This window comes from Phaethon aethereus, assembly GCF_964289735.1.
Source record: "Phaethon aethereus genome assembly, chromosome: 6".
Classification (NCBI taxonomy): Eukaryota; Metazoa; Chordata; class Aves; order Phaethontiformes; family Phaethontidae; genus Phaethon; species Phaethon aethereus.
The window spans coordinates 42,494,681-42,517,519 of record NC_138580.1 but is presented as its reverse complement, the minus strand read 5'-3'; the positions used below and the strand labels follow the sequence as shown (position 1 = coordinate 42,517,519).

The following is a 22,839-nucleotide window of genomic DNA, read 5'->3' as shown; positions in this document are numbered from 1 at the left end:
CACCACCAAAGTATGTGGGCAACACAGATTCACAGATTAGGCAGAAATGTATTAAACTCTAATACGAAAAACGCGGGGCATATAATTTTAAAAGTCCTTAACTCATCAAATCGTTTTTGGTATTCATCGCTGTTATTCCGTAGTTATAGAAACGAACGGTTGTAAAATTCAGGGTTTGGGTTTCTTTATCGGAGTCTGTTGTTCCCTAACTTGTTATTCGAGCAGAAATTGTGTTTGCTTCTAGAAATCCTCAGGACGTTTTGAAAAGCAGAGTGTGCAAAGCCAGCTGAGAGACCTGCAGAAAAAAACGCAAAGACTGTGACTAGTTCCTTATTACACCAGAACAGCAATTACTTAGTGAAATTAAAGTGTATTATCCGCAGTTTTCCTCTGAATTTACTCTAAGAAAGCTTTCTTGATGATTCTAGCAGTTGTGTTGTCTCACACAATATTTTTTTCCCTACCCCGAGGTCTCCTCCACAATTATAATTCCATATACAGCTCGATTCCATGTTTTATTTTTATTTAAAACACCTAAACCAGAAGCAAAAGCCAGGACTGTGTTCGAAAGGTTCCTCCTCCTGCCTACCTCAGAAAGCGTTAAATGAGATCCGGAGCCAATTTGGGGGGGATTCTGTTTTCTCCTTCGATCCATGAACCATTTCAGGAGCGAGGTGGGGCGGGGGGGAAGTTGATGATGTTTTGCCTGGAACGGTTGTTTCTGTATTTTAGATTTCACGCTCTCCCGACTCTGATTTCGTCCCCAAGCTCCTAATCCCTTTTGACATAGTAAATGACCGTGGAGATGGCTGCTCGGAGAAACAAAGACCGGAGTCTTCAGGAGGCTGATTAGCCTTAGGAGCAGCGGATAACATTTTTTTATATATATATAAATATATATGGCCAACAGTGTGAGAAAGAGTCTCTGAAAAAAGTGCTCAGCCTTCTAAGTTTCACCGATTTGCTCGCTGCGATTGAGCATTTAAAAAAAATGCTCTGTAGGATTGTTTAATCTGCCTATCATTTATTAGGCATTTAATTGGTGAATTGGCTAGTAACAGACTCAAAATTATTCAGTCTTCTGGAAAATAGATATAAAATTGTATTTTTTTTTTTTCTCCCCCAAATGATTGCAGAACATGATGGGTAGTTTTTACTGTTTGCAGCCATCAGTTTTGACTAATGCGTAGCTGTTCAGCTTAGCTGTAATCAGAGTCAAATGAAAGGATTTAGTTTATTTTAACAACCGTCTAAAATTTAGGAAATTTAAAAATAACCCTTATATTTTAAAAAATTCTGCATGGCTTTAATGAATATTCAGTATTACGAGCCCTTTCGTTGCTCGGTGAATAACTCAACTAATGGCTAAGTTGGCTGTAAAAAGCCCCAGTTCCAGACAAAACTGCTCACCTTCTTGATAGTAATTTGAATTTCTGGCCTTTTTATAGTATCATCACCAGGGCAAAGCCATAGGATTGTTTGCAGTTTAATTGTTGTTTTCCCGTGGGGACTTAGCTTTACTGTGAGGGATCTGAGCGAAGGGGCTGTTTTCATCTGTGCACAAGAAATATTAAAAAACCAAAAGAAGACGGGGTTGGATGTGCCTGAAATGCTGCTTGCAGATGAAATCTCAGAAATGCTTCGTTTGAAAGTGGTTCATTTGCATGAGTCTTAAATTTTCACCTGAGGCTTGCTTCTTTTTTTTCTTTTACAATTAAAAAAAAAAAAAAAAAACAAGGGAGTTCTAAGAGGCAGGAGGGCTTTGGCCCTCCTGGGTCAAGTTTTATGTCCAAAGATATAGCGGCTTTTACGTACATGGGGAGCATCAAATAGAGCTGGGACTGCAGCTTTGGAGTACTGGGGTAATACTGGAATTAGGAGAAAGTCAGAAGCAAGAGCAGCTCTTGAGAGTTTGGGTAGGAGCCACGGGTGAGGGAAAGGGTTCGAGGCTGGGTTTGAGAGTGCTCTGGAGTTTGGATGGGTTCGTGATGGTCAGGGTACCGAAAGCATCGTTAGCTTCTTTACTCTGACGCCCTGTCATCTTGCACTTCTCTGGCTGCCCGGGACGCGCATGCAGCACCCATCCCATGGGGACGGACTGTCTGTCTGTCTGTCTCTCCTCTGTCCACGAGGAGCCAGGGGACCTCCGACCCAGGTCTCTTAAAACTCTGAGGGACCTGATAAAAATTTACTGTGCTTACAGAGCACCACTAATAACTGCTCAGAAATGAAGATACTGGCAGGGATAACCAGTTGTGACTCTAAGGTCACCCCGTCCTGCACCGGAGAAGACTCTGGACATCCTCAAAACGGCTCCTCCTAACTATTGTCAGATACTGAGTGATTTACTTTTAACCAGTGACCGCTGCTTTTTCTCTCTTAAAATTTATACAGACAGGGTTCACGGTTAACGCCGGGTGCCGCCTGTGCGTTGGCTGTGCCACTAGAGGGTATCTTCGAACCGCGGTCACCGCGCGGCGACCTTCAGCAGAGCATCACCAGCACCACCGCGCTGCTCGCCGGCTGTCCCTGCGCCCCGGCTGCGTCCGTTCTTGGGCGTCAGCGGATGAGCTGTTCCTTGGCCAAAAATTCGTTACCGAATTGGAGTTGCGTGGGTCGCTCGGTGCTGACAGCTTTGGGGGTGCAGGTTTGGTCTTGCTCTGCGACCGGCTTTTGGTGGTCCTGCACATCAGTTGAGGTACTAGCAGCTCCCGTGGTATCAGAACTGGGGAGGGGGTGGAAATCTGATGATTTTGGCAGTTTTCCTTTGGTAAGAAATTAAAGAGCTCAGCAGCACTTCAAAGCTCAGGAAGGAAAAACCCCTCTGCCACGTGCGCTTGCTTCGAAACTGCTGCTTTAGTCCTTTGTGAGGGAGGTGGTTTCTACTTAAAACGTCTGTGGGCTTCACTACACAAATTTTTGTCGACTGTAAAGTCATCAGCAAAAATTGTGCTATTTTGTCTTCCTTATGCAATCATCTCCCTGAGGACAAAATGTCTACGGCAATCACGTCGTTGGAGGAAAAAATTAAAATTCCTCTTTTGGATTTAGTAAGAATTAAAAGGAAATAAGAACTTTTTTGCACAGGTTTCCGTGTCTGTGTGCAGAGACGGGCAGGCGGGAAGATTGCAGGAGCCTGTTAGGTTACTGTGGCAATTAGTTGGCAAAAAATTAAAGCTTTTTTTTTTGTTTTTTTTTCTTCGGACTAAATGGTGTCTGAGTGCCTTGACCAGACCCGCGACGTGCCGGGTGTCCCTGCCTGCCTGCTCAGTGGTGGCAGTGGAATCTACTTGATGGGTTTGACCAACACGGGAAGTAGCTCATTGGGTGGTAGATGTTAATACTCCATTAAAATTAAACTCTGCAGAGGGCAAAAATAGCATGAGCTCAGCTAAGTCTTGGGGCTAATACAAGTTACTGACACTGGCAGATGTCTTGTGGCTGCTCAACATTGTTGTAGCGAGAGATGTGAATTTTTATGGGTGTCTTGGTAGCACTTGAGCAATCCCAGCACTAAACAGACCTTTCTGGGCTCTTTCTGTTTTTCAGAGCATCGCATAATGACTATACTCAATGAAAGTGAAGTTCTCATGTATGCAAAGATATGTACAGGTTCATGCTTTGGTATATGAGTAACTTCAATCATGCTTTAGCAAGTTAACCTTGCCAGTTCCTGGGATGGGGGAACGGGGAAATACTGTCATCTTCAGTACCAGCAAGGGTCGGCATTGGTCACATTGCCCTGGGGATCCGTCCAAGATTCAGTGGGTACATTTATAACGGAAAAAGAACAGAATTTGGAAAATACTACTCTATATAAAGGGCCTTGAGATGGAGATTTACAACCTTCTGTGCACCTCCTGGCTTCTCCCCCATTTCCTGCAGTTATCAGTGCCCGACCGAAAAAGTCAGACAACTTTCAAGCCCGTGCACATGGGTACGCCGGCGTGAACTGAAGGCACGAGAAGGTGTTCATCCAAGAGTGCTTGCGACAGGCTTTCTTAATCGGAAGAGATTGTGGGTGTCTGCGTCACGTTTATGAAGAAGCTCCGTTGCTTTGACTTTTTTTCCTTGCTGTAATTTCAGTTGTGCTGTGTTTGTGCTGGAGCCGTCAGACAAAAAAACAACTACTCGCTCTCCCCTCAACTTGCCAGTTTTGCTTAGCTGGCGTCTTGACGGGGGAAATGAGGTGTTTGCCACCTCGCGTAGGTTTTGAACAGAAATCGAGTAGATTGACGAGAGAAAACAGAGGGAAAAGGCCTTTTGCTGAGGAGCCCACAGACACAGACCTCTAGTCTCGTTTAAATACCGGCCTTAACAGGCGGTAGTTTATGGATACTAAGCAGTTCAGTCCATTTTCTGGCAAACAGAATGTCAGAAGATTGGGAACTGGAGTTCGGAGAGGTGTATTCGGGTGGGAAATTTGTATATTAAAGCTTGTTGCCCCATGTGACATCCCCGGCCTTTCATTACGGTGAATGAGAAGTGCAGCAGGGAAAAAATAAAAGGCTTTGCAGATGCTGCAAAGGCTAAAGGATCCATTTCGAAGGAGAACGTGGAGACAAATGCCACGAACCGAGGTTGTGGCCGGACATGTTTCCCAGGTGGTTTTGTAGCCTGTCCCTTTTATTTTCTCCTTACCCCTCGCGCCCTGTACGTAAAGCAATATATGGTCACAAAGGGGAAGCACAACATAGGACAACTTATTTCCCTGGTCGAAACGTGAGGCTGTTGGTGGAGGATATAACATACCTCACTGGACAGAACCCAACATGAGGTTGACTTTACCGTACTGCGGGGCGGCGCAAGGTGCTCGGCCAGCCAGGCTCTCACCTTGTAAGAAAAGAAGAGATGGGCTTTGCTACCGTGGAATAATAATACAAGATTTTCTACCGGGTTTGTTCAAGATGGTTTAAGTGTTCCTGCGTTTGTTCAAGAGCCAAAGTAACGTGTCTGCCATTGTTAAATTTTTGTTGCAGGACGGTAGTAATGCCCATTGCCAATGAATTTGCCCCAGATGTTGTGCTGGTGTCATCTGGTTTCGATGCGGTGGAAGGCCATCCCACACCTCTTGGAGGATATAATCTATCAGCAAAATGTAAGTTGTGGATTTACAAGAGGAGAGATCCAAAACTGGTGAAAATTGCTGCTGCCCTGGGGACTAACGTACAGTATTGGCAGGTTTTACACTTTGGGGTCTATCTTCAGATCTTTCATTTCAAGGGCAAACTTCTCAGCCTTTTTCTTTGAATTTTCATGCTTTTTGTCATGGCACCACATACATCTTTTGGTCTGGCTGAAGCCTCCATTTGCTTGAAGCGTTGTATTTCAATTTCAAGTGCAAATAAATTAGGTAAGTTACCGATTCATTTGTAGTCACATCTCTGTGAAAGGCGGCTGCTGAATTGGAGACTTACGCTTGTTTTATTGCAAAATTGCAGAAAGAGGCAAGCTGGATGTAAACAATGCACCTTGCTCTGAACGCTAGTAGAAGTCCATTTCTTCCTCCAGGATACCGTAGTAAAAGTTTGAGCTGAATATTTTTGTTCTCCACCTTTGAAGCAATTATACAGGTCCACAAGAACCTCCTTCTTGCTTTGGAGCTGTGATGGTTTGCACTGCACAGGAGATGCGCTGAAATTCCCATCCCCTGCCCTTGGTTCTGCTGGGTTTATCTGGCACTGTTTCATTCCAGTCAATCGAGAAGACAGTTTTTCTTGCAAAAGGGTTTTATTATTATTTTTTAAGAGTTTGTTTCAGCCAGGAAACTTATTCTTTACAGTGAACTTCAGAACCTTGTAAGGTAGCTGAACCTATAAACTTTATATAAGAATAAAGTGAAATAGGTTTACGAGAGACAAGTTATTTAAGATGTCCAGAAACACTTTGTAATGAGAAGGTCTTGTTTACCTGCTTGTTGAATTTCCCATGCTCTGCTAATCTCACAAAATGGTTATGGGCTCAGCCATGAATCTTTTTATCTGGCTGTTAATTTGCCAACTTGCCAAGGCACTCGCGGGGGTCACTGCAAAACTGAAAGCAGGGAGCGTGGATGGAGGGTAGAAATGCCCTGGATTTTCTTTCGTTGGGATTTGTTGGGGTTTTTTTTGGAGGGGGAAGGTTGCTTGGGGACACGTTTTTTAAATCCTCGCAGCTTCGTTCTGTTTTGTTTAAAGGGTAGAAATGTATTGTGTGTCGTATGATCAAAGTCCCGGGTGCCCCAGGAATTTTTATAGCATATTCTATACGGGAAGAAACGTCTGTTAAGAACTAGATGTCAGATATCTCTGGGGCGCTGCAACGCTGCTATCGCAACTGAAAGCACCGGCAGCATTTTTACTGATTTCCCCTTCACCTCCTCCCTCCTCCATGACTGCTCTGACTTTGCATCTTCCAAAGCAGGGCAAAAAATAGTCCTCTTTCCCTCTCCCTCTCCCTTTCCCTTTTCCTTCCCCTTTCCCTTTCCCTTTCCTTCCCCTTTCCTTTCCTTCCCCTTCCCCTTCCCTTCCCCTTCCCCTTCCCCGGAGGTATTTGCTGCTGTATTTGACGCTGGGGGCGGCGGGGAGGGTGGCCGTGCCTCTCACCTGGGATGCGCTCCAGCCAAGCGCTCCTGGGGGAGATCCGGATCCGTCCCGCGGCACACGCAGCCGAGCCGGTCCAGCGGGGAACCGTGGCTGGAACTCTGCAATGAGCGTATTAAAATCCAACCTGGCTTATATTATGCGTTGAGTCCTTTCAGATCCCTTGTGGTTTTTTAATATGATGTAATTCCTTTCTAGAATTCTTTGATCCTTCGCCAGGAGCCTGATTCCAGCCGCAACCTTTGCCCTTCTCCTGCATTTCCTCTTTTCCCTCGTTACAGGCTTCGGGTACCTGACGAAGCAGCTGATGGGCCTGGCCGGGGGTCGTGTCGTCCTGGCCCTCGAAGGAGGCCACGACCTGACCGCCATTTGCGATGCCTCGGAAGCGTGTGTTTCGGCTTTGCTGGGAAATGAGGTACAGAGAGAGGCAAAACTAGGGGCCACCACCTCCACCCCCCTTGAATTTGGGCTTCTCATCCTCCAAAACCGTCAATCCACCAATTTTTCATCATTGAATTGGGTCCTTTTGACACATGTCGATTTAAAGAGTGCATGCTTTATTTGTCTAAAAACTACCTGTGTTTGGCAATCCGTATTATAAGGATTGAAATAGCTAAGAATTGCATTTGGGTTTATTCTTTATCCAAATAGTTTTGCTTTCTGCTCTTTAGAAATAACTAATCAGTTTAATTTCTTTCTGAAGTTGTTGTCCAAGCTTTCGCTTCTCTTTACAGACCCCCTCTTCAGTACTACAGCCTGTGCCTGCTGCGTTGGGCGGCTTGCTGGGCATTGTTTTCAATTGTATTTGTTCCCTGATGTTATATTTTCTGTCTTCTGCACATTGCTGTATTGGAAGTCTCAGCTGCATCAGAGAAGTTGGCTGGAAAGGTCAGGGTGCGTGATTGCAAGACAAGGGCAAGGTGGAGAAGTACACCAAGGAAATGGTGTACCATGATCGTGGGTGTTGGTCTCTTCTCCAAAGTAACCAGCGATAGGATGAGAGGAAATGGCCTCAAGTTGTAACAGGGGACGTTTAGATTGGATATTAGGAGAAATTTCTTTACCGAGAGAGTGGTCAAGCATTGGCACAGGCTGCCCAGGGAGGTGGTGGAGTCACCATCACTGGAAGTATTCGAAAAACGTGTAGATGTAGCACTTCAGGACACGGTTTAGTGGGCGTGGTGGCGTTGGGTTGGTGGTTGGACTTGATGATCTTAAAGGTCTTTTCCAACCTTAATGATTCTGTGATTCTGTGAAATCTAGTTTTTGGGTTCTGGGGAAGTCAGGATATTTTCCTACAGAGGAAACTTTAGATACTTTAGCTTTTCTACCTTTCCCCCCACCCCGCCACCTTTAGTGTCAGTGGGATTAGGGCAGAAACGATTCAGACTCCCCGTGCCTGCCCTCCTTGATGCAGCCTGGCTATCAACGTCCGCCATAGCTGGCACTGAATGAGCAGCTCACACCCACGTTTCTTCCAACGTGATTGATAATTAAAAAGTTCAGAGTGGTGGCACTTGACATGTCTTTGGACTTGAGGAATTCGGGGCCATGTACTGCAGAAATACGGCAGCAAGGAAATACAGAAATCGGGGCTTTTGAGTGACTGGTTAGTTTGGGTCAAGCCTCCCTCCCTTTGGTTCATTTTGGTTTGGTTTTTTTTTTTGGACACCTGTTCTCCACATACAGTCCAAATGGCTGAGTCTTGGACAAGCACAGTAGACTGCAAAGGTGCCTTGCATCAATTTTTCCAGCTCGCTGAGAGAAGCAGGTGCTTGCTGAGCCTGCAGCCCCGGGCACGGTCCCTGCTTGGTATCTGCTGCGGGTGTCCTGGTGTAGCAGGGGCTCTGGAGCTGTTCAAAACAGTCGTTGGGGATTGATGGCATGAATCAAAACAACAGCGCAGTGTGATTCCTTAGGCTACATATAGCTCAAAATTTCAGCCTTGGCGGGAAGCGACCACACCGATTTGAAGTTGGGGGTGGCTGTGAAACTTTGGGCAGCGTTACTGGCTTGGCTAGTGTGTTTGAATTTTTTTAGGCCGCCCCTTTAATTAAGAGATTGGTATCGGTCCCTTGCGGAAATGAGCAAATCTCAAAAGGCCACTGTGAGAGGACACGAGGAGGCTGCTGAGATGACCTCTGAAGGCAGTGGTCTCTTCCACAAGACATCTGCCTGCCTGTCAGATGGTGAAAGGAGGATCCTCCTAAAGCTTCCACCTGCCTTGGAGAGCACAAGCAGGGTCTCTCATGTGGAGCTGCACCTTCAGGTGTTGACCACACATCCTCCCTCAGCTCCTGCCCCAAAGGCTTCTTCAGCAAAGGGTGGTGACGAGAGACCCTGGTGTCTTGCAGTATCCACGCTCCACACAAAGGATGACAGTGCCTGGGGGAAACCTCATGAACCAGCCCAAGAGATAAAACAGCTGGAATTCATCAAAAGCATCTGCTTCAATCACCCAGCATCCCACCTCCAAGCATCCAGAGAGCATCCCCTCCTTGTGCTTGGCCAGGCAGTTCTGACAAGGCTCTCAGCATGGGTAACTGATTCAGCACGCCAGCCTGTGCTCAGCCCTCAGGACAGCCGAAAACTCGGGAGCCAGCTGCTACGTCAGCATGGAAGCCATGGAGTTTTTATTGCGGCACCCATCGCTCTTCGGCTGACAGCTGATGGCACTGTTGTCACCACAGACAGATCCTCCTGGCTCCAGCCACCGTTGGGTGCAGCCGGCTCTAATGGCAGGATGCACTTTGAAGGGGAGGCAGAGGAAATGAGACGGTGAAGGATGTCATTCCTCTCACTTCATGTGCTCCTCCGATGCAGGCGGCTGACCGCAATGTGGTGCGATGATCTGCGCTCAATCCGAAACACGGACATGTTTGGAAGTGCGAGGCTTTGGGGAGATCTCAGCACTCACAATGGCTTGGATGTTGTCAACTGACTGAGTGTTTTTCATTTAGCAGAGTGAATATTGATCCTTAAAGGTAAAAAAAAAAAAATTTTTTTTTTTTTTTTAAAGCAGTTATAAGGCTTTTTAAAATACTTAAAAGATGGACCTGTTCTCACTTTTCCTAGGTGGGCTATAAGACTGCGCAGATATCACGATAATGTTCTCCGACTTGCACATCAAAAAGCAGGAAACACTAGTTTTATCAAGGTCTTTTATAAGATCTTTTTAATGCAAGGAAGTTGGAGGGAACTGCTGGTTGCTTTGTCCCGCGGCCCTTTGATGAAGTTTGATATACAGCGTGTTAGACGATTCTGCGTGCGTGCACATGGGCAGCCAGCTGCGGCCGGCGACGGGCTGCGGGGAGCTTTGCTGGCTGAAGAGCGGTGCCGGAGTTACTCGGGGAAGTGGTAGGAGACGAGGGGAACGGTACCGGTCCCCAACGCGTCTGCATTGACTGGCGGAGATCAAAACTCCCGCTGCGGAAAAAGCGTTGCGCAAAGGCAGCCGGCATGTTCCCAACTGTCCAGGAAATTAAAACAGAGCTTTAGCTTTGCAGCAGACTGTTTTAATGCAAAATGAATTAGTGCCAGGCGAGGTTGCTTGAAAATGTCCGTACGTCGCTTTTGTTACAAACTTAGTTATGCAAAACTTAACAGGACTTCAGATGAAAAATCAAAGGCGGGCATGATGCGGCGAAGATCCGCTGATGGTAATTTAGACCAATAAAGCCACCGTTGCGCTCCCGTTACTCCCAGCGGCCTCTAACAGCAGTGTGCCAGCCTCCTGGGCATCACCAGCCTTCACCCTTCAAACCAACTTCTGCCCCATGGCAAACGCTGTTGGTGAACCATCCATTCCCATAAATAACACGAATTAAATAGCGATGCTGCTGTTTGAGCGCTGGAGCATCAGCAGCGTTCGCTGCCATGCCAGCACCATGCCTGGAGCAGGGTGTGGAGCTCCTGTGTGGTGGGAGCTGCTAACGGTGGGGAGAGAGATGGGAGGCACATGCTGCGGGACGTGGTCCTGCAGCTCAGCAGCACTCGTGGTGCTGCCCGTCGCTGCTTTGTCATTTCTCACACAGAAGTAGCGGAGCTGTGTCCGCTGTCAGACTCCAGACATCCCGAATAAACAAGAAGGTGATAATATGCAGTTGCTTAAAACCTTTGCCTAGTGCCCAGAAGTATTGCCTTCTTTTTCCAGGAGTGTGATGGCTGAGGCTGTTGTCTGGGAGTGTTATTTCAGGAGGGAGAGCATGCAATGCAAACGATTCGCACGGGTGGCCGGATTGCCTGACGTTGCGTATATCAACATCAACCAAGAGGCATTAGAAAGCTCTTACAGATTTGTCCAGGAATTGCTTTTGCCTTCACTTAATGTCATACAGAAGCCAGTTTGGGCCAGAGTTATTTTTAGAGCGGAGAATTTATAAAAAGTGCAATCTGTAATTATTAAATCTGGAACGGAGCAATTTCCAGTCCTCCTGAAGTACCTACCGAATGGCTGCCATGTGGTCGCAAGAGCAGATCTCTTGGCTGGAGCTTCTCTTGGCTTTTGAACAGAAGCTGCAGTTGAACTTTGCTGTAGATTTTTTTTTTTTTTTTTACTATTAAACTGTGGCTGCTTCTTTGCTGGGGAGTATCCCTGGATGAGCCGTACCGGTATTTTCAGACACGGTTAACAGCTGTGGACATCTCTTGTTTCAAATACCCAACCTTGGAGGCCTGTGATGAATTCACGTTCTTTGCGGAAAACCTGGGGAGAGAAGATGGGAAGAAAGAGAAAAAGATGGGCTTGGAGACCATCAGCTCTGCTGAAAGTTTATTCTTGAGTATTTACCTGGTTGTGACATGTCTTGAGCTGGTGTGAATCAAATCCAAGCTGTTGGCCATGTACATGAGCCAAGTAGAGCTGCTGTGTTGGGGCATCCTTACCAACCAAGCAGATGCCCCTGCTGTGCCAGATGAAACCAGTGTTCTCCCCGGTGTCATCTGCCGAAAGCGAATAACCCCATCGCCTTCCAGAAGAGCCCCTGCTTGCTGCTCTGCAGCACCCACCTCCCAAACGAGCAGAGAGCTGACATCTGAAAACAAGCCTTATGCTTATTTATTGCCTATTATAATATACTATAATATAATAATATGCTTATTATAATATGCTGATTTTCAAATAAGTCTAAACCTGGTTTGGACGTTAGTTTTCTATATGGCAAGTCTCAGGTCTGCAGAAGCTTTTTGCTCCTGAGCACTATTACTTGAGGAGCGATTTTATTTCTTTATTTAAACCAGCTGTGCTGATCAAAGCCTTGGTCTCCGTGGTCTGTGCCGCCGCTGATAGCCAGCGCCGCTCGGTCAGCAGAGGTGTGTGTTCCCTGGGAACAGGGATACAGCTGGGATGGTCGAGACCTCTAACGGAGACGTAGCTCCGGTGGCAAAACCACCTCCTCGCCGAGATAACTGATTTCACGCCCATGGGCTGGAGTGATCTACCCTGGCAGCAGAGCAGGTTTGCTGGTGGGAACTGCATCCAGACCAGCACTCGGCCGTTACAGTCCAGCAAGGCAACTCCATCGGTCCATCGGCATCGCATGGCCCGTATGGGTTTCCTGTACGGGCTCTTACAGGTAGAGCCACGCCGCAGAGCTTTGTGCCAGCGTAACTGGAGATGGACTTAGAGGAACAACTGGAGAAGGACTTAGAGAAGCTTCTTTAGAGTGGCACTTCCTAATTCATCTCTATCTAGCAAAACAAAGATGCTCTTATTGTCCCTTGTTACGTAAATTGTCATTAGTGCTTTGATTTAAATTTTTTTTTTTTTTTAACAGTTGGTAACAAAGGCCGCGCTGCCTTTTGGAAGGTGGGATGTATGTTAGAGCAAAACAGAAGTCACCTATGTGCCATTTGCATTTACGGCATAAAAGCAGCCAAGCCCAGAAAGATACCTGTTTGTTACGTGCATTTACCGTGAATGTTTTTGGGAGGCTTTCTGTGCCATTTTTCAGCTTCCAGTCTCAATACCAGCAGCATGTTCTTATTGTCACCTTTTTGTATAAAGAGCAGAGGAAAGAAGCCAGCGTTAAAAAGCCTAAATTTTAATACCCAATTATGAGCCCTACCAGTAATTTCAAGGCAAATTTTTAAAAAAGATTAGCATACAGATCTAATGTCGCTCTGCCCCGGCAAGACTAGCCCAGCGGATGGTAAGAGGCGTTGCCGGTGGCTGAAGTTATAATCATGCTGAGTGTGGCTTCAAAGCAGTGGTTTGCTGTTTCTCTGTACCAAAATTAGGCTATTTTCTCTTCAGGTGCAGATTTTTTTCAGTTAAGAGTTAATAAATACAGCGAACTAGGTATTTAGAAGAATTAAAAAGCCACCCCTTTTATTTCTTTAGAGGATAACTAGAAGTGTGGCTGTTAACATATTTTTTAAGTCCCTTTTATTTGCACGTTGTTTTGTTTTCATAGCAAAAACTTTGCAAAAAGGTAGATCCGAACAATAGTTTATGAAGATCCGTTGTAAGAGCAGCCTTACTCTTCTGGTCTGTGTAATAGTGCCTCTTCGTACAGCCTCCATCAGCGGCTGCAGCAGGCTCGGTGGGAGCAGCCCCCGCGCTGCACGGCTGCCGAGCCCGGCGCGGCTGCAGCGTTTTGCGTCTGTGGAGCAGCATCGGGCTGGAGGAGGCCGCGCGGAGTATCGCGAAAGCACGTAGAAAGTCTGCGGATCTGGGATATTTAGCTACAGACGGGTAATAGGAACCAGGGGAGCGGGGCGGAGGCTTGATACGGCAGAGCCACTTGCTAAGTTGCGCTTGATGCCTGGTCTCTAACTTGAGTTAACATTTCTTTGGTGTTCCCCTCTCCAGCTTGACCCTCTTCCGGAAAAGGTTTTCCAGCAGAGAGCAAACGCTAATGCGGTGCATTCGATGGAGAAAGTAATCGAGATACACAGTGAGTATAGCCCCGTTCAGCCAGCTGCTTCCCTGCTGGGTTGCCCTGCGGGGCACCCATTTGACTTCCCCATCATCCCGGCAGCTCCACGTTCCCTCCTCCGAGATTGCGGGTGGTCACCGCACGGTGAACTGGGTTTGCGCAGCCACGGGCTCATCTTACCGTGCCTGCAGCAGCGGGTCAGGCGGTACCCGGGGAGCGGTCGACTGGGGAAATGGTTTGGTGCTTGAGGAGGGATTAGCATTAGCACCTCTAGACACTCTGTAAAGGACAGGCTGTCCTGCACTTAGTGTGTGCCCTTATCTCTTCAAAAACGATTCGGGTATCTCCAAACAACGTAAGTCTCGTTGGGCGGTGTGGCATCCATTAATTGAGAACGGATAGGGATGAAAGCTAACCAGGGTATCACGGGGAGTTGCTGATGTTTCAGGTTTATTTAGCTGTGGAGGTTAAAATCATTGTGGTTGCAGCTTTCCTGGGGACGTTCTTGGGGGATGGAGCGAAAGAGCCTGAGCAACACGGGAATCCCACCGCTAGGTCCTGACATCTTCCTGCTTCAGACGCTTGTGGTCTAAAACTGGAGGGGGCTAGTCTCCATTTTATAGGGTGAAAACAGAGCTTAAAAGACACCAAAAGCACTATTATTTTTTCCCCCTGAAAAATGCCTGGTGGCTTTAGAAATTTAAATTCCATTCCCAGAAGCTGCTCTTCAGGGTGAGCACTCAGCAGGGACACCTCAGCAGCACTCTGAGTCAGCCAGTTTTTTGTGGGTGTTTTTTTTGTTTTTTTCCTCAAAATGAGCACAACAAATTAAAAGGGGCTCTGAGAAAGACCCTCAGATCTGCTGCCCAGCATGGGAGAAGCGAAGATGTTTGAAAACAAATCCCTCCTCCCCATCTGCTGGCTTCACTGTTCAGGTTCTTGCTTTCAGGCTTTGCTGTGGCTTCTTGGGTACCAGCAAATTTAGTGTGTCCTGCCTGGGGGCCAAGAGAACATCCTTCATCCTCTCCCTCTGAAGTCTTCCCTGTGCTCTTTCCGCTGAAAAAGGATGGCAAAGTGCTGACACACAAAATAAATACAACCTAGACTGCTTTAGTCTTCGGTGATTTGCCCACAAAAAGAACGTGGCAGTTAGCACCTGGATGCAGATGTCCAGCCCAAATCTGGACTGCATCCTTCCCTCACGTATTTCTCCTTGGGTCTAAAGGTTTCTGAGGGTTTGGAAGCGGAAAAGGAAATGTTGTTAGTTTTTGAGCACCTACGAGCCTCCTTTCATCAAGGCAGAGGGGTGCCGTACACCTCTGTGCAGCTCAGAACCTCACCCCCAGCACTCCTTGTGCATTTGTCCTTCTGAAAATCCGGTTTTTGCCTCCCGCCTTTCTTCCCTAGCCAAAGGAGAAGAGCGTCTTTCATTGCGAGACAGGGATTCAGCCCCGGTTTGACATCTTAGGTGTCCTTAAGGGACGCGCAGGTGCACACTTACTGCTCTCGATGCCTTTTGGGTTTAAAACCTAGCTCTTCAAGTCACGGCAGCATCGCCGCACCGTCTTGTCATACAGTAGCGTGGCAGACAGCTCGCAGGCGTCTCTCTGGCGTCGCATCCCTTGGCGTGCATTCCCAGGACCCGCTTCCGCCTGCAGCTTCCTCCGCAGCCCTGGGACCTCAAGACGGTCCTCCGAGTGAGAGGGAGTGCAGGTCAAGGTCGCATGTTGCATAGGTGTGATGAGTCTTCCCCAGGCAGGTCTCGGACGTCCGTTGGGCCTGGGAGAGCGGGTGCATGGTGCTGGACCCATAACGCTGCAGGCGCCCTGACCCGCCTCTCTTCTCACCTCTACCCCAGGCAAGTACTGGCACTCGCTCCAGCGTTACGCCTCCACCGTGGGGTACTCCCTGGTCGAGGCGCAGAAGTGCGAGAACGAGGAGGCAGAGACCGTAACAGCCATGGCGTCTCTGTCAGTGGGCGTGAAGCCGGCTGAGAAGAGGTGAGTTGCTTTCCTCCCCGCTTCTCGTCACGCCTCAGAGCCTGCCCAGGCAGGAGGAGCTGTGGTGGGCAGCCTCCCTTTAACCATAGCACGCGCGTGCCCCGTATCTCCTGCCCTCCATGGGTTCTCTAAAGACCTCCTGGGCTGCAGGGCAGCAGCAGTGCCATGAGCCACGTGCGTGACCTTAGGGTGCGCGCTGTGCCTGACCCTTCTGCTCCAACCGGTCTAAAACGTGAGAGGAAATTGGTTTTTCTGCAAAAAAAATGTTAACACTGTGCAAGTGAAAACAAATTGTCTAAAAAAAACCTTCTTGGTGGTAAGTTTTAAGTCCAGGTGAGCCAGCTGAGCGCAACTGCCCGGGTGGGAAGGTTGTGGGAACACAAGGCATGAGACTTAGCACCATAGGTTGTCCAACTCTGTCGTGCTCAACCTGCTTTTCTCTCTTCCCCCCACTTCCCATCCTTCCCGGCTGTGAAATCGCTCAGACCCGACGATGAACCCATGGAGGAGGAACCTCCCCTGTAGCATTCACCTTCGAGCTGGAGTTCTCCTGTTTGTTCGTCTTCGTCTTGAAGCTCTGCCAAGAAGCTTTCTCTTTGTTACTCCTGCGTCCTGTCATGGTTTTTTCCAGAATATGGAAGGACAACCAGGTGTAAAACAAAGCAACCGAAAAAAATCTCTCCATATCTATATGCGTCTACAGTATATATTTACTGAAAAAGAAAAAAGACGGTGAAGAGCAGTAAAGGACTGACACACTGGGCACTCTTCCTCTGGTCCTCACTGGGAGCGGAAAGGGGAATGACGCCCATGAAGTCTTTGGCAGAGTTGCCAGAAGTAAAAAATAAAAAAAAAAAAAAAAAAAGATTCAACAACACATACGAAAATAAAACAAACCTTAACGTAAAACTGGTGCTTACAATTTGATCACCCACAATTCAGCAATCTCCGCTTGAACCACTCGACCCATCTTGTAGTTTCATTTCTTGGATTTTTTAAATGGCTCTTGCCTGCCTGTGAGTCGACGACGTTCTTGTCGAAACCAGAACAATGTGAGGTGGTGTATTTTTAACGGGGAGGGACAGGGAAAGAGGGACTCGTCTTACATCTAAAGGAAAGGGAAAGAGAAGGGGGGAAACGGTAGCCCAGATGGAGTCGGCTTTATTGTCTCCAAAGCCATCTGAAGATGAGTTTGTGCCTTTTTTTTTAATTGATGGATTTGGTGCAGCTGGATTTTCTGAAGTTTGAGGAACAATGCCTTAAGTAAAAAAAACAAAAAAAAAACAAACAAAAAAAAACAAAACAAAAAAAAAGACAAAACAGAAAAACCCCACAAAGAACACAGCAGTTCGTGAATATTTTTCCTCTGGTTGGGAAAGCCAAGAACTGCCATGGGGAAGGAAGACTTTTTGGCTTGTGCTGGCATGATGGTGGGAAGCAGGCATCAGCTGAACAGAGCGTCTCCAAAAACTGTCTACAAGTTTGGATTTGTTTTGTTTTCTTTCATTGCTGTTTCAAAAAAACAAAAAAACACAAAAAAAAAGGAAAAAAAATATTAAGGTAGTTGCCAAGAAAGTGGCAAATACTGTTGGGTCTTTGAAATTCAACCATTTTTAAAAACAAGTTTTCAAATGTTTTCTCTCTTCTACATTATCTAGGAATTGAGCTTATCAATTTGGTTGTTGAAGCATGTATTAGACACAAATGCAGGTTTAAGACTGGAATGCTTTTTATTAAAAGCAACTAGCATGAGATATTGCTTAAATTGTTAGGTATAAATATATATATGTGTATAATGTATATTCCAAATGTATTCCAAGCTTAGAAACCGGATTCCTATGAATTATTGATAAAAATATTTATGATGCATTTATAGAAAAATATATGTAATAAATGCATACTATAACAGTAGCCATTGGAAGCTCCCTAGGGACAGATTTGTGAATTGGAACGTAAAAGGTGCTTTTGGAAAAGGATCCAGGTTGAAACTTGAGGACTTTTCAGGTGACAGGTTGGAAAGTTTTTCAGAAAGCCAACACGTTCGCCACTGGGCAACTACCCTAAACACTTGTATTTTAATTTAAGGTTTTTAGTTGTGATCCTTTTCTAACAAAAAAAAAAGAAAAATGAGTTTTTTATAGCAAAGACTATGAATTTGCTGTTAATTTTTATATCGATATTTCACAAAACCCTAAAGAAGCCTTGTTTGTGTGACTGACATTTATTTTCTATTTGGCAGGTTTCGTTTCCAAACGGCAATAGCGTCTAAACCTTTTTTCCTCCCACTTTTCTTGCTTGTACATTATTTTCCTTTTTTCTTTTTCCCTTTTTTTTTTTTTTTTAATTTTTTCCCGTTTTCTGAAGTCTTTTGTACAGTGAGCAGCTTTCTGCAGGCGTGAGGAGCTGTGGCAGATTGTCGGAGTTTATTTTTCGGAAAGGGTGCGTTTTACCGGGGAGGAGGGGTCGTGACGGGCTCTTTTGTATGACGAGACCGCCGACTGTATATTTCCTTCGTTCTGCTATAGTAGCTACGTAAAGAAAATAAGGAATTTTCTTACCTCCGGCATAGCCCTGTCCCGGCGGGCGATGTCTTCGTCCTCCGCACGGATGGTAGCGAGGACCGCGGGCGGCGGCGGTGGTAGCCGCCTGCCGTCGGGATGGCTCGTCGGACGCTCGTGGGACAGCTGGCATTTCCCTTTCCGCCGGACAGACGGACACGCAGGTGCGCGCGCGCCTGCCTCCCCGCGTCCTCTTTCTCCCCCTCTCTCTCTCCCCTCCTTTTCTTCCCGGCGCTGGTAGGGCTGGAGAACTTCTCCCAAAGGGGTTTTTTTTTTCTGCCCCCCGCCGAGGAGGTCGCTGCCCTGCACCGGCCGGAGCTTCGGCCTCGGCGCTCACCTCCTGCGGAGGAGACCGCGCCGACACGCGTGCCTTCTCACAGCGGCGTCGGAGAGCGCGCACCCCTCGTCCGAACAACCGGGGGTAGCTTCTTTTTTTTTTTTCTTTTTTTCTTTTTTTCTTTTTTTTTTAATTATTGTTTTACTCGGTCATGGTGACGACTGGCGGGGTCGCTTCCAGTAGCTTATTTTTTTTCCCAGTTCTCAAAGCGGCCGTTTTCATTCCATTCAGGACTCGCTCGCGGGAGGAACTTGAAGCGTAACCACACGTGTGAGCAAATGCAAGAGGCTTTAGTTTTATCCCTCGGTTTATAATGCAAGTTAAAAACCAGACACTACTGTATTTGAGTTTTGCAAACCCAAGTACGTGCTAGAATTGCAAATAGCTTTGGTCACGTAGGACCATCCTCAGCATATTCTAAAAATAATCGTGTAAAAACACGACGTACCTGGAGATGTTGTGGTTTGGGTTTTTTCTTTTTTTTTTTCCCCCTTTTTTTTTTCTTCGACCCACCACTTTGCTGCTGTGATCTAAAATTAAGCTGGCTGCCAAATCTGGTGACTGACTTTAAATTTTCCTTTCGTCGTGTACGCGCTGTGGGCAGTAACCACGTTCACACGATCGTTTCTGTTGTCGGCTCTTCCCTGGCAGGTTTTTCCGTGTCTCCTCTCGGTCGTGGCAAAGCTTTTTATTTCATTTTTGCGTTCCTGAGAGCTGCCGGCTGGCCGTGGCCGAGCCGGGTTCTTTTTTAAAATCGGAGGAGCTTGTCAGGATGCTGCCTTCGTTTCTTTCCGTCGTTTGGCTCAGCTTTTTGCCAGGGATGGAAGGGTTTTTCCCGAGACGTCGGCGCTCATCTCCTCCAAACTCCGGGCCACGGGGGTTCATTTCGCAGCCGGGTCGGGATGCTCTTCGGGACCAGTGCAGGCACGGAGAGAGGGGAAGGAGCCCTTTGTTTTGAGGCTCGCCGGGGTTTTTGCACCTTTGGAGCCATTAGCTTCTTCATTTCAGATGACTTCGCCGTCGGGCGGCGGGGCGGGAGCCGGGGATGCTCCTGCATCCCAGCGCGGTGCTGCCCAGGGCATCCTTTGTACCTGCTTGAAAAGAAAGGAGCATCTTTAAATCCTCTTTAGAGAGAAGCGAGGCCCGGTTTGCAGTACACAAATGATCATTGGGCTTGTTTGTCGTTTTGGGTTTGTTTTGGTTTTGGTTTTTGGGGGTTTTTTGGTTTTTGGTTTTTTACTTTCGATGCAAAACATTCCTTTTTTTATTAGTCGCAGTCATGTATTCATTCCATTCTTCCTTTTGTAAACTTTTTTGGGCCCACGTCTTTTATGGGCATTGATATATATAAATATATATATAAATATATATGAATATATTTTTTTAAGTTTCCTACACCTTGAGGTTGCATGGTCTGTAAGGTTGGCATGTCTTTATATTGTATACAGATTTTGCACGCCAAACTTGGCAGCTTTGAAAATGAAAAAAAAAAAAAAAGTGGTTTTGGGGGTTTTTTTGGGTTGGTTTTGTTTTTTGGTTTTTTATTTTCCTCTCGTGGCATTTGCGGAGACTAAAGGTTGGGACGTTGTTGTCACACACACGCGCGCGCAGCCACGCACGCACCCACACAGCTACACACGAAGGAGAGTGGGAACATTTTTTGCATCTTACTGAACTTAATAAGAAATTGTGCTTTTTATTGTTAAAAAGAGTAAATAAAAAGGACTACTTAAACATTTCTCATTTTAAGAAGAAAAAAAAAAAAAGACGTTTATCTAGCACTTGTGACTTACCAATAATAGAGTTTATTGTATTTATGTGGAAACAGTGTTTTTAGGGAAACTACGCAGAACACACAAAGTAAACTGCCTGTGTCATTATTACTATTTTTTTTTTCTTCCATTTAATTTGGGTTGGTATTCTGTTTTGATTTCTCGGCTGGGTGGGGAGGTTGGATGCAACCCTTTGTCAACACACGTGGTCGTTAATTCTAAGGAGATGAATGACGAGGACTTTAAAGAGTTAACTCTTCAGCACAGCTGCGTTAACTTTTTTAAAATTACTTTTACATGATGTATTATTGCTAGGTTTCACTTTAAACAGTCGTGTACTGTGCAACACTGTGGTTTAAAACGAGACTTTACATCAAAAGGAAAACATGTTTCTTCATTGTCATGAAGTTGAGCTCGTTCTCAGCTCATCTTCACTTTGTCTTTGATATTGATGAAAAAGTATCCTATTGAAAGAAAATAAATTAACACTTTTCTGTGCTCCATAGTGGAGGCGCTATTTTCCAATTTATGAGGATGACAAACTTATATATATAATATATATATAAAAGTGGGGGGGGAGGGGTTGAAACATTATTCACCCAAGAGCTTATTACAGATATGTAGTATCAAAAAGTTGTAACTATATTATATTCTACTTTATACCTATACATGCTCAGTATGACATCACCATTGGTAGCAGCTACCGGTTTACGCTGTAATTTAGACACAATTTCACTCTTATTGTATGGACCCTACTTTAAGTGATGGTAGCATTCTTCGTGCTTAAATTTTCTGATGGTCCTTTCTTTTACTTGGTGGAGTTGGAATATTTTTCTCATTCTTGTTTTGGGGGTTTTTTCTTTTGTGTTGGTTTTTTTTTCTCTTTTATCTTTTTTTTTTTTTTTTTTTACTGGCCAATGGTGTCTTTCTCTGACAGTACCAACTTGCAATTTCAACTTTATTAGGAGTCCAGTATTTTGTACCACATTATGACAACTTGTTATTCTTGTGGTGTAAATAAAAAGAAAAAGTTAATTATAGTACCACCTTGGTTTCTGTTGCTGATCTTTTCATCTGGTGCCTGCGGTGTGATGTGGTATTTCATCTGCTTCACACAGAACTGTTTCTTGGGTGTCATGGAAGGGTGTCTCGGCGCCGAAGAGGTTTTTTGGGCAAAAGATACCCATGCGTATGTCGGGATGTCCGTGGTAGAAAAATTGCTGGAGCTTCTGCCCGGTTCCCTTGCTGCTCCGAGATGCGTGTTGACAAGTGCCTGCGTGTAGGGATTGTAGAATAATAAAAAAAAAACCACTGAAATTTAATTTCCAGCAAGATGTCCACGAGAGCGGGTGAGTTTCCCCCAAAAGCTGCCAACGAGTGAAAAACAGAGAAATCAACGGAGGGGAAAACTTGACGTTTTGTGTCGGGCTCTGTGCTGCCTCGTGGGGATGTTAAGCACTTTACGTCACTGTAGCCGGAGCGCTTTGAAGATCTGGGTGGAAGCTGGAGACGGACCTGCCTGCTCTCCAGCTGGTTCTGCAGGGAGCGAGACGCGAGTCCCAGAGATCCTGGTTGCCATTTGACGTGGTGCCTGTGGCCGTGGGGCTGCGGCACGTCCCCCCTCCGGCAGACGTCCTTCACCTCTAGGACAAGTCCTGTTTCTGTGCCCGATGATCCAGTTCTGCTCTGCCCGGTTGTCCGGCCGGCGGGGAGGCTCTCCCACAAGCCCACGGATCACGTCTGTGCCCCATCTGAGCAGACCCTCCACGCTTGCCCGCGTTGTCCGTGACTTGGTAGAGGTTCTCAGTGCTGCCCTCGAGTTGAGATGGGTGAAGCAGATCCACTCTTTTCCTTCCGTGGTCTCATGCAGCTGTGGTTTCCCTCTATGTCCCCTCTGCATCACCCTGCTTGTCCCTGGAGCCCACTGAACCATCCGAGGTCAAGTTTCTCCATCTATGTCACCTGGAAGTGTCCCCTGGTTACAAGGCAACCAGCTGTGCTTCAGTTCTGATATCCTTTCACTGTCCCCCTCCTGGATGGAGAAGACAAGTCCTTGGGGCTCACATTGAAGCTAAGGCTCGGGTACCTCTGCCCCGTGGGCTGACCCACCTCATGGGCACTGCTGCAGAACTCCCTGGCATGGAAGGGAACAAGCCTGGTGCCATCTGCCCTGGAGAGCAGCCTTCAGCTCAGCGTCCCAGCCTGTGCGTAGTTTATGAAGCAGGGAAGAGCAGTCAAGGAGAGCCCAGGGACCCGCTCGTGGCTGCAGCGTCCCTTATGCCGTTGGCAAAACCTAAGCAATTAGCCAAGGAGAAAATCGCCTTCCCTTCTGTGAGCCCGGATGCTCGCTTCTTGCTCACCAGGAGACCAGAGCAGTGATCCTGTGCAACGTCCCGCTCGCATGTGTGAGCCCACATCCCTGTCCCCTCCCGGGGTGGGCCTGGCTTCGGGACCCCCAGCAACGTGGGGGTGGCAGCCGGCCGTAACGCGTGCCAGCACGGCTGGGAGGGCGGCTGCCGCTCCTTCGAGCGGAGGCGCGGGCAGCTCTTCTGGGCAGACGGTTGGGAAGGGTCTTCCAGGAGCGGGGGGAGTTCATCTGCTGGTGTGAAATCCCACCTCCGGACCACTCAGCTCAGCTCTTGCAGCCTTGAGGCACAGGGCTTGTTTCGGGGGCCGTGGGGGGCGGGGGGGTTCAGATAGCCTTTCCGTTCCC

General features: G+C 47.0%; 1 protein-coding gene across 1 annotated transcript in view; it reads left to right on the top strand.

Moving 5' to 3' along the window:
- Positions 1-17,102, top strand: part of HDAC4 (histone deacetylase 4) — a 164,755-nt gene extending 147,653 nt beyond the window's left edge. The window contains exons 21-25 of the mRNA XM_082001548.1: positions 4,980-5,098; positions 6,863-6,996; positions 13,393-13,477; positions 15,318-15,459; positions 15,945-17,102. Coding sequence (XP_081857674.1) covers positions 4,980-5,098; positions 6,863-6,996; positions 13,393-13,477; positions 15,318-15,459; positions 15,945-15,984 — 520 coding nt within the window. The 3' untranslated portion in view covers positions 15,985-17,102. The remainder of the gene's footprint in view (positions 1-4,979; positions 5,099-6,862; positions 6,997-13,392; positions 13,478-15,317; positions 15,460-15,944) is intronic.
- Positions 17,103-22,839: the final 5,737 nt, after the last annotated feature.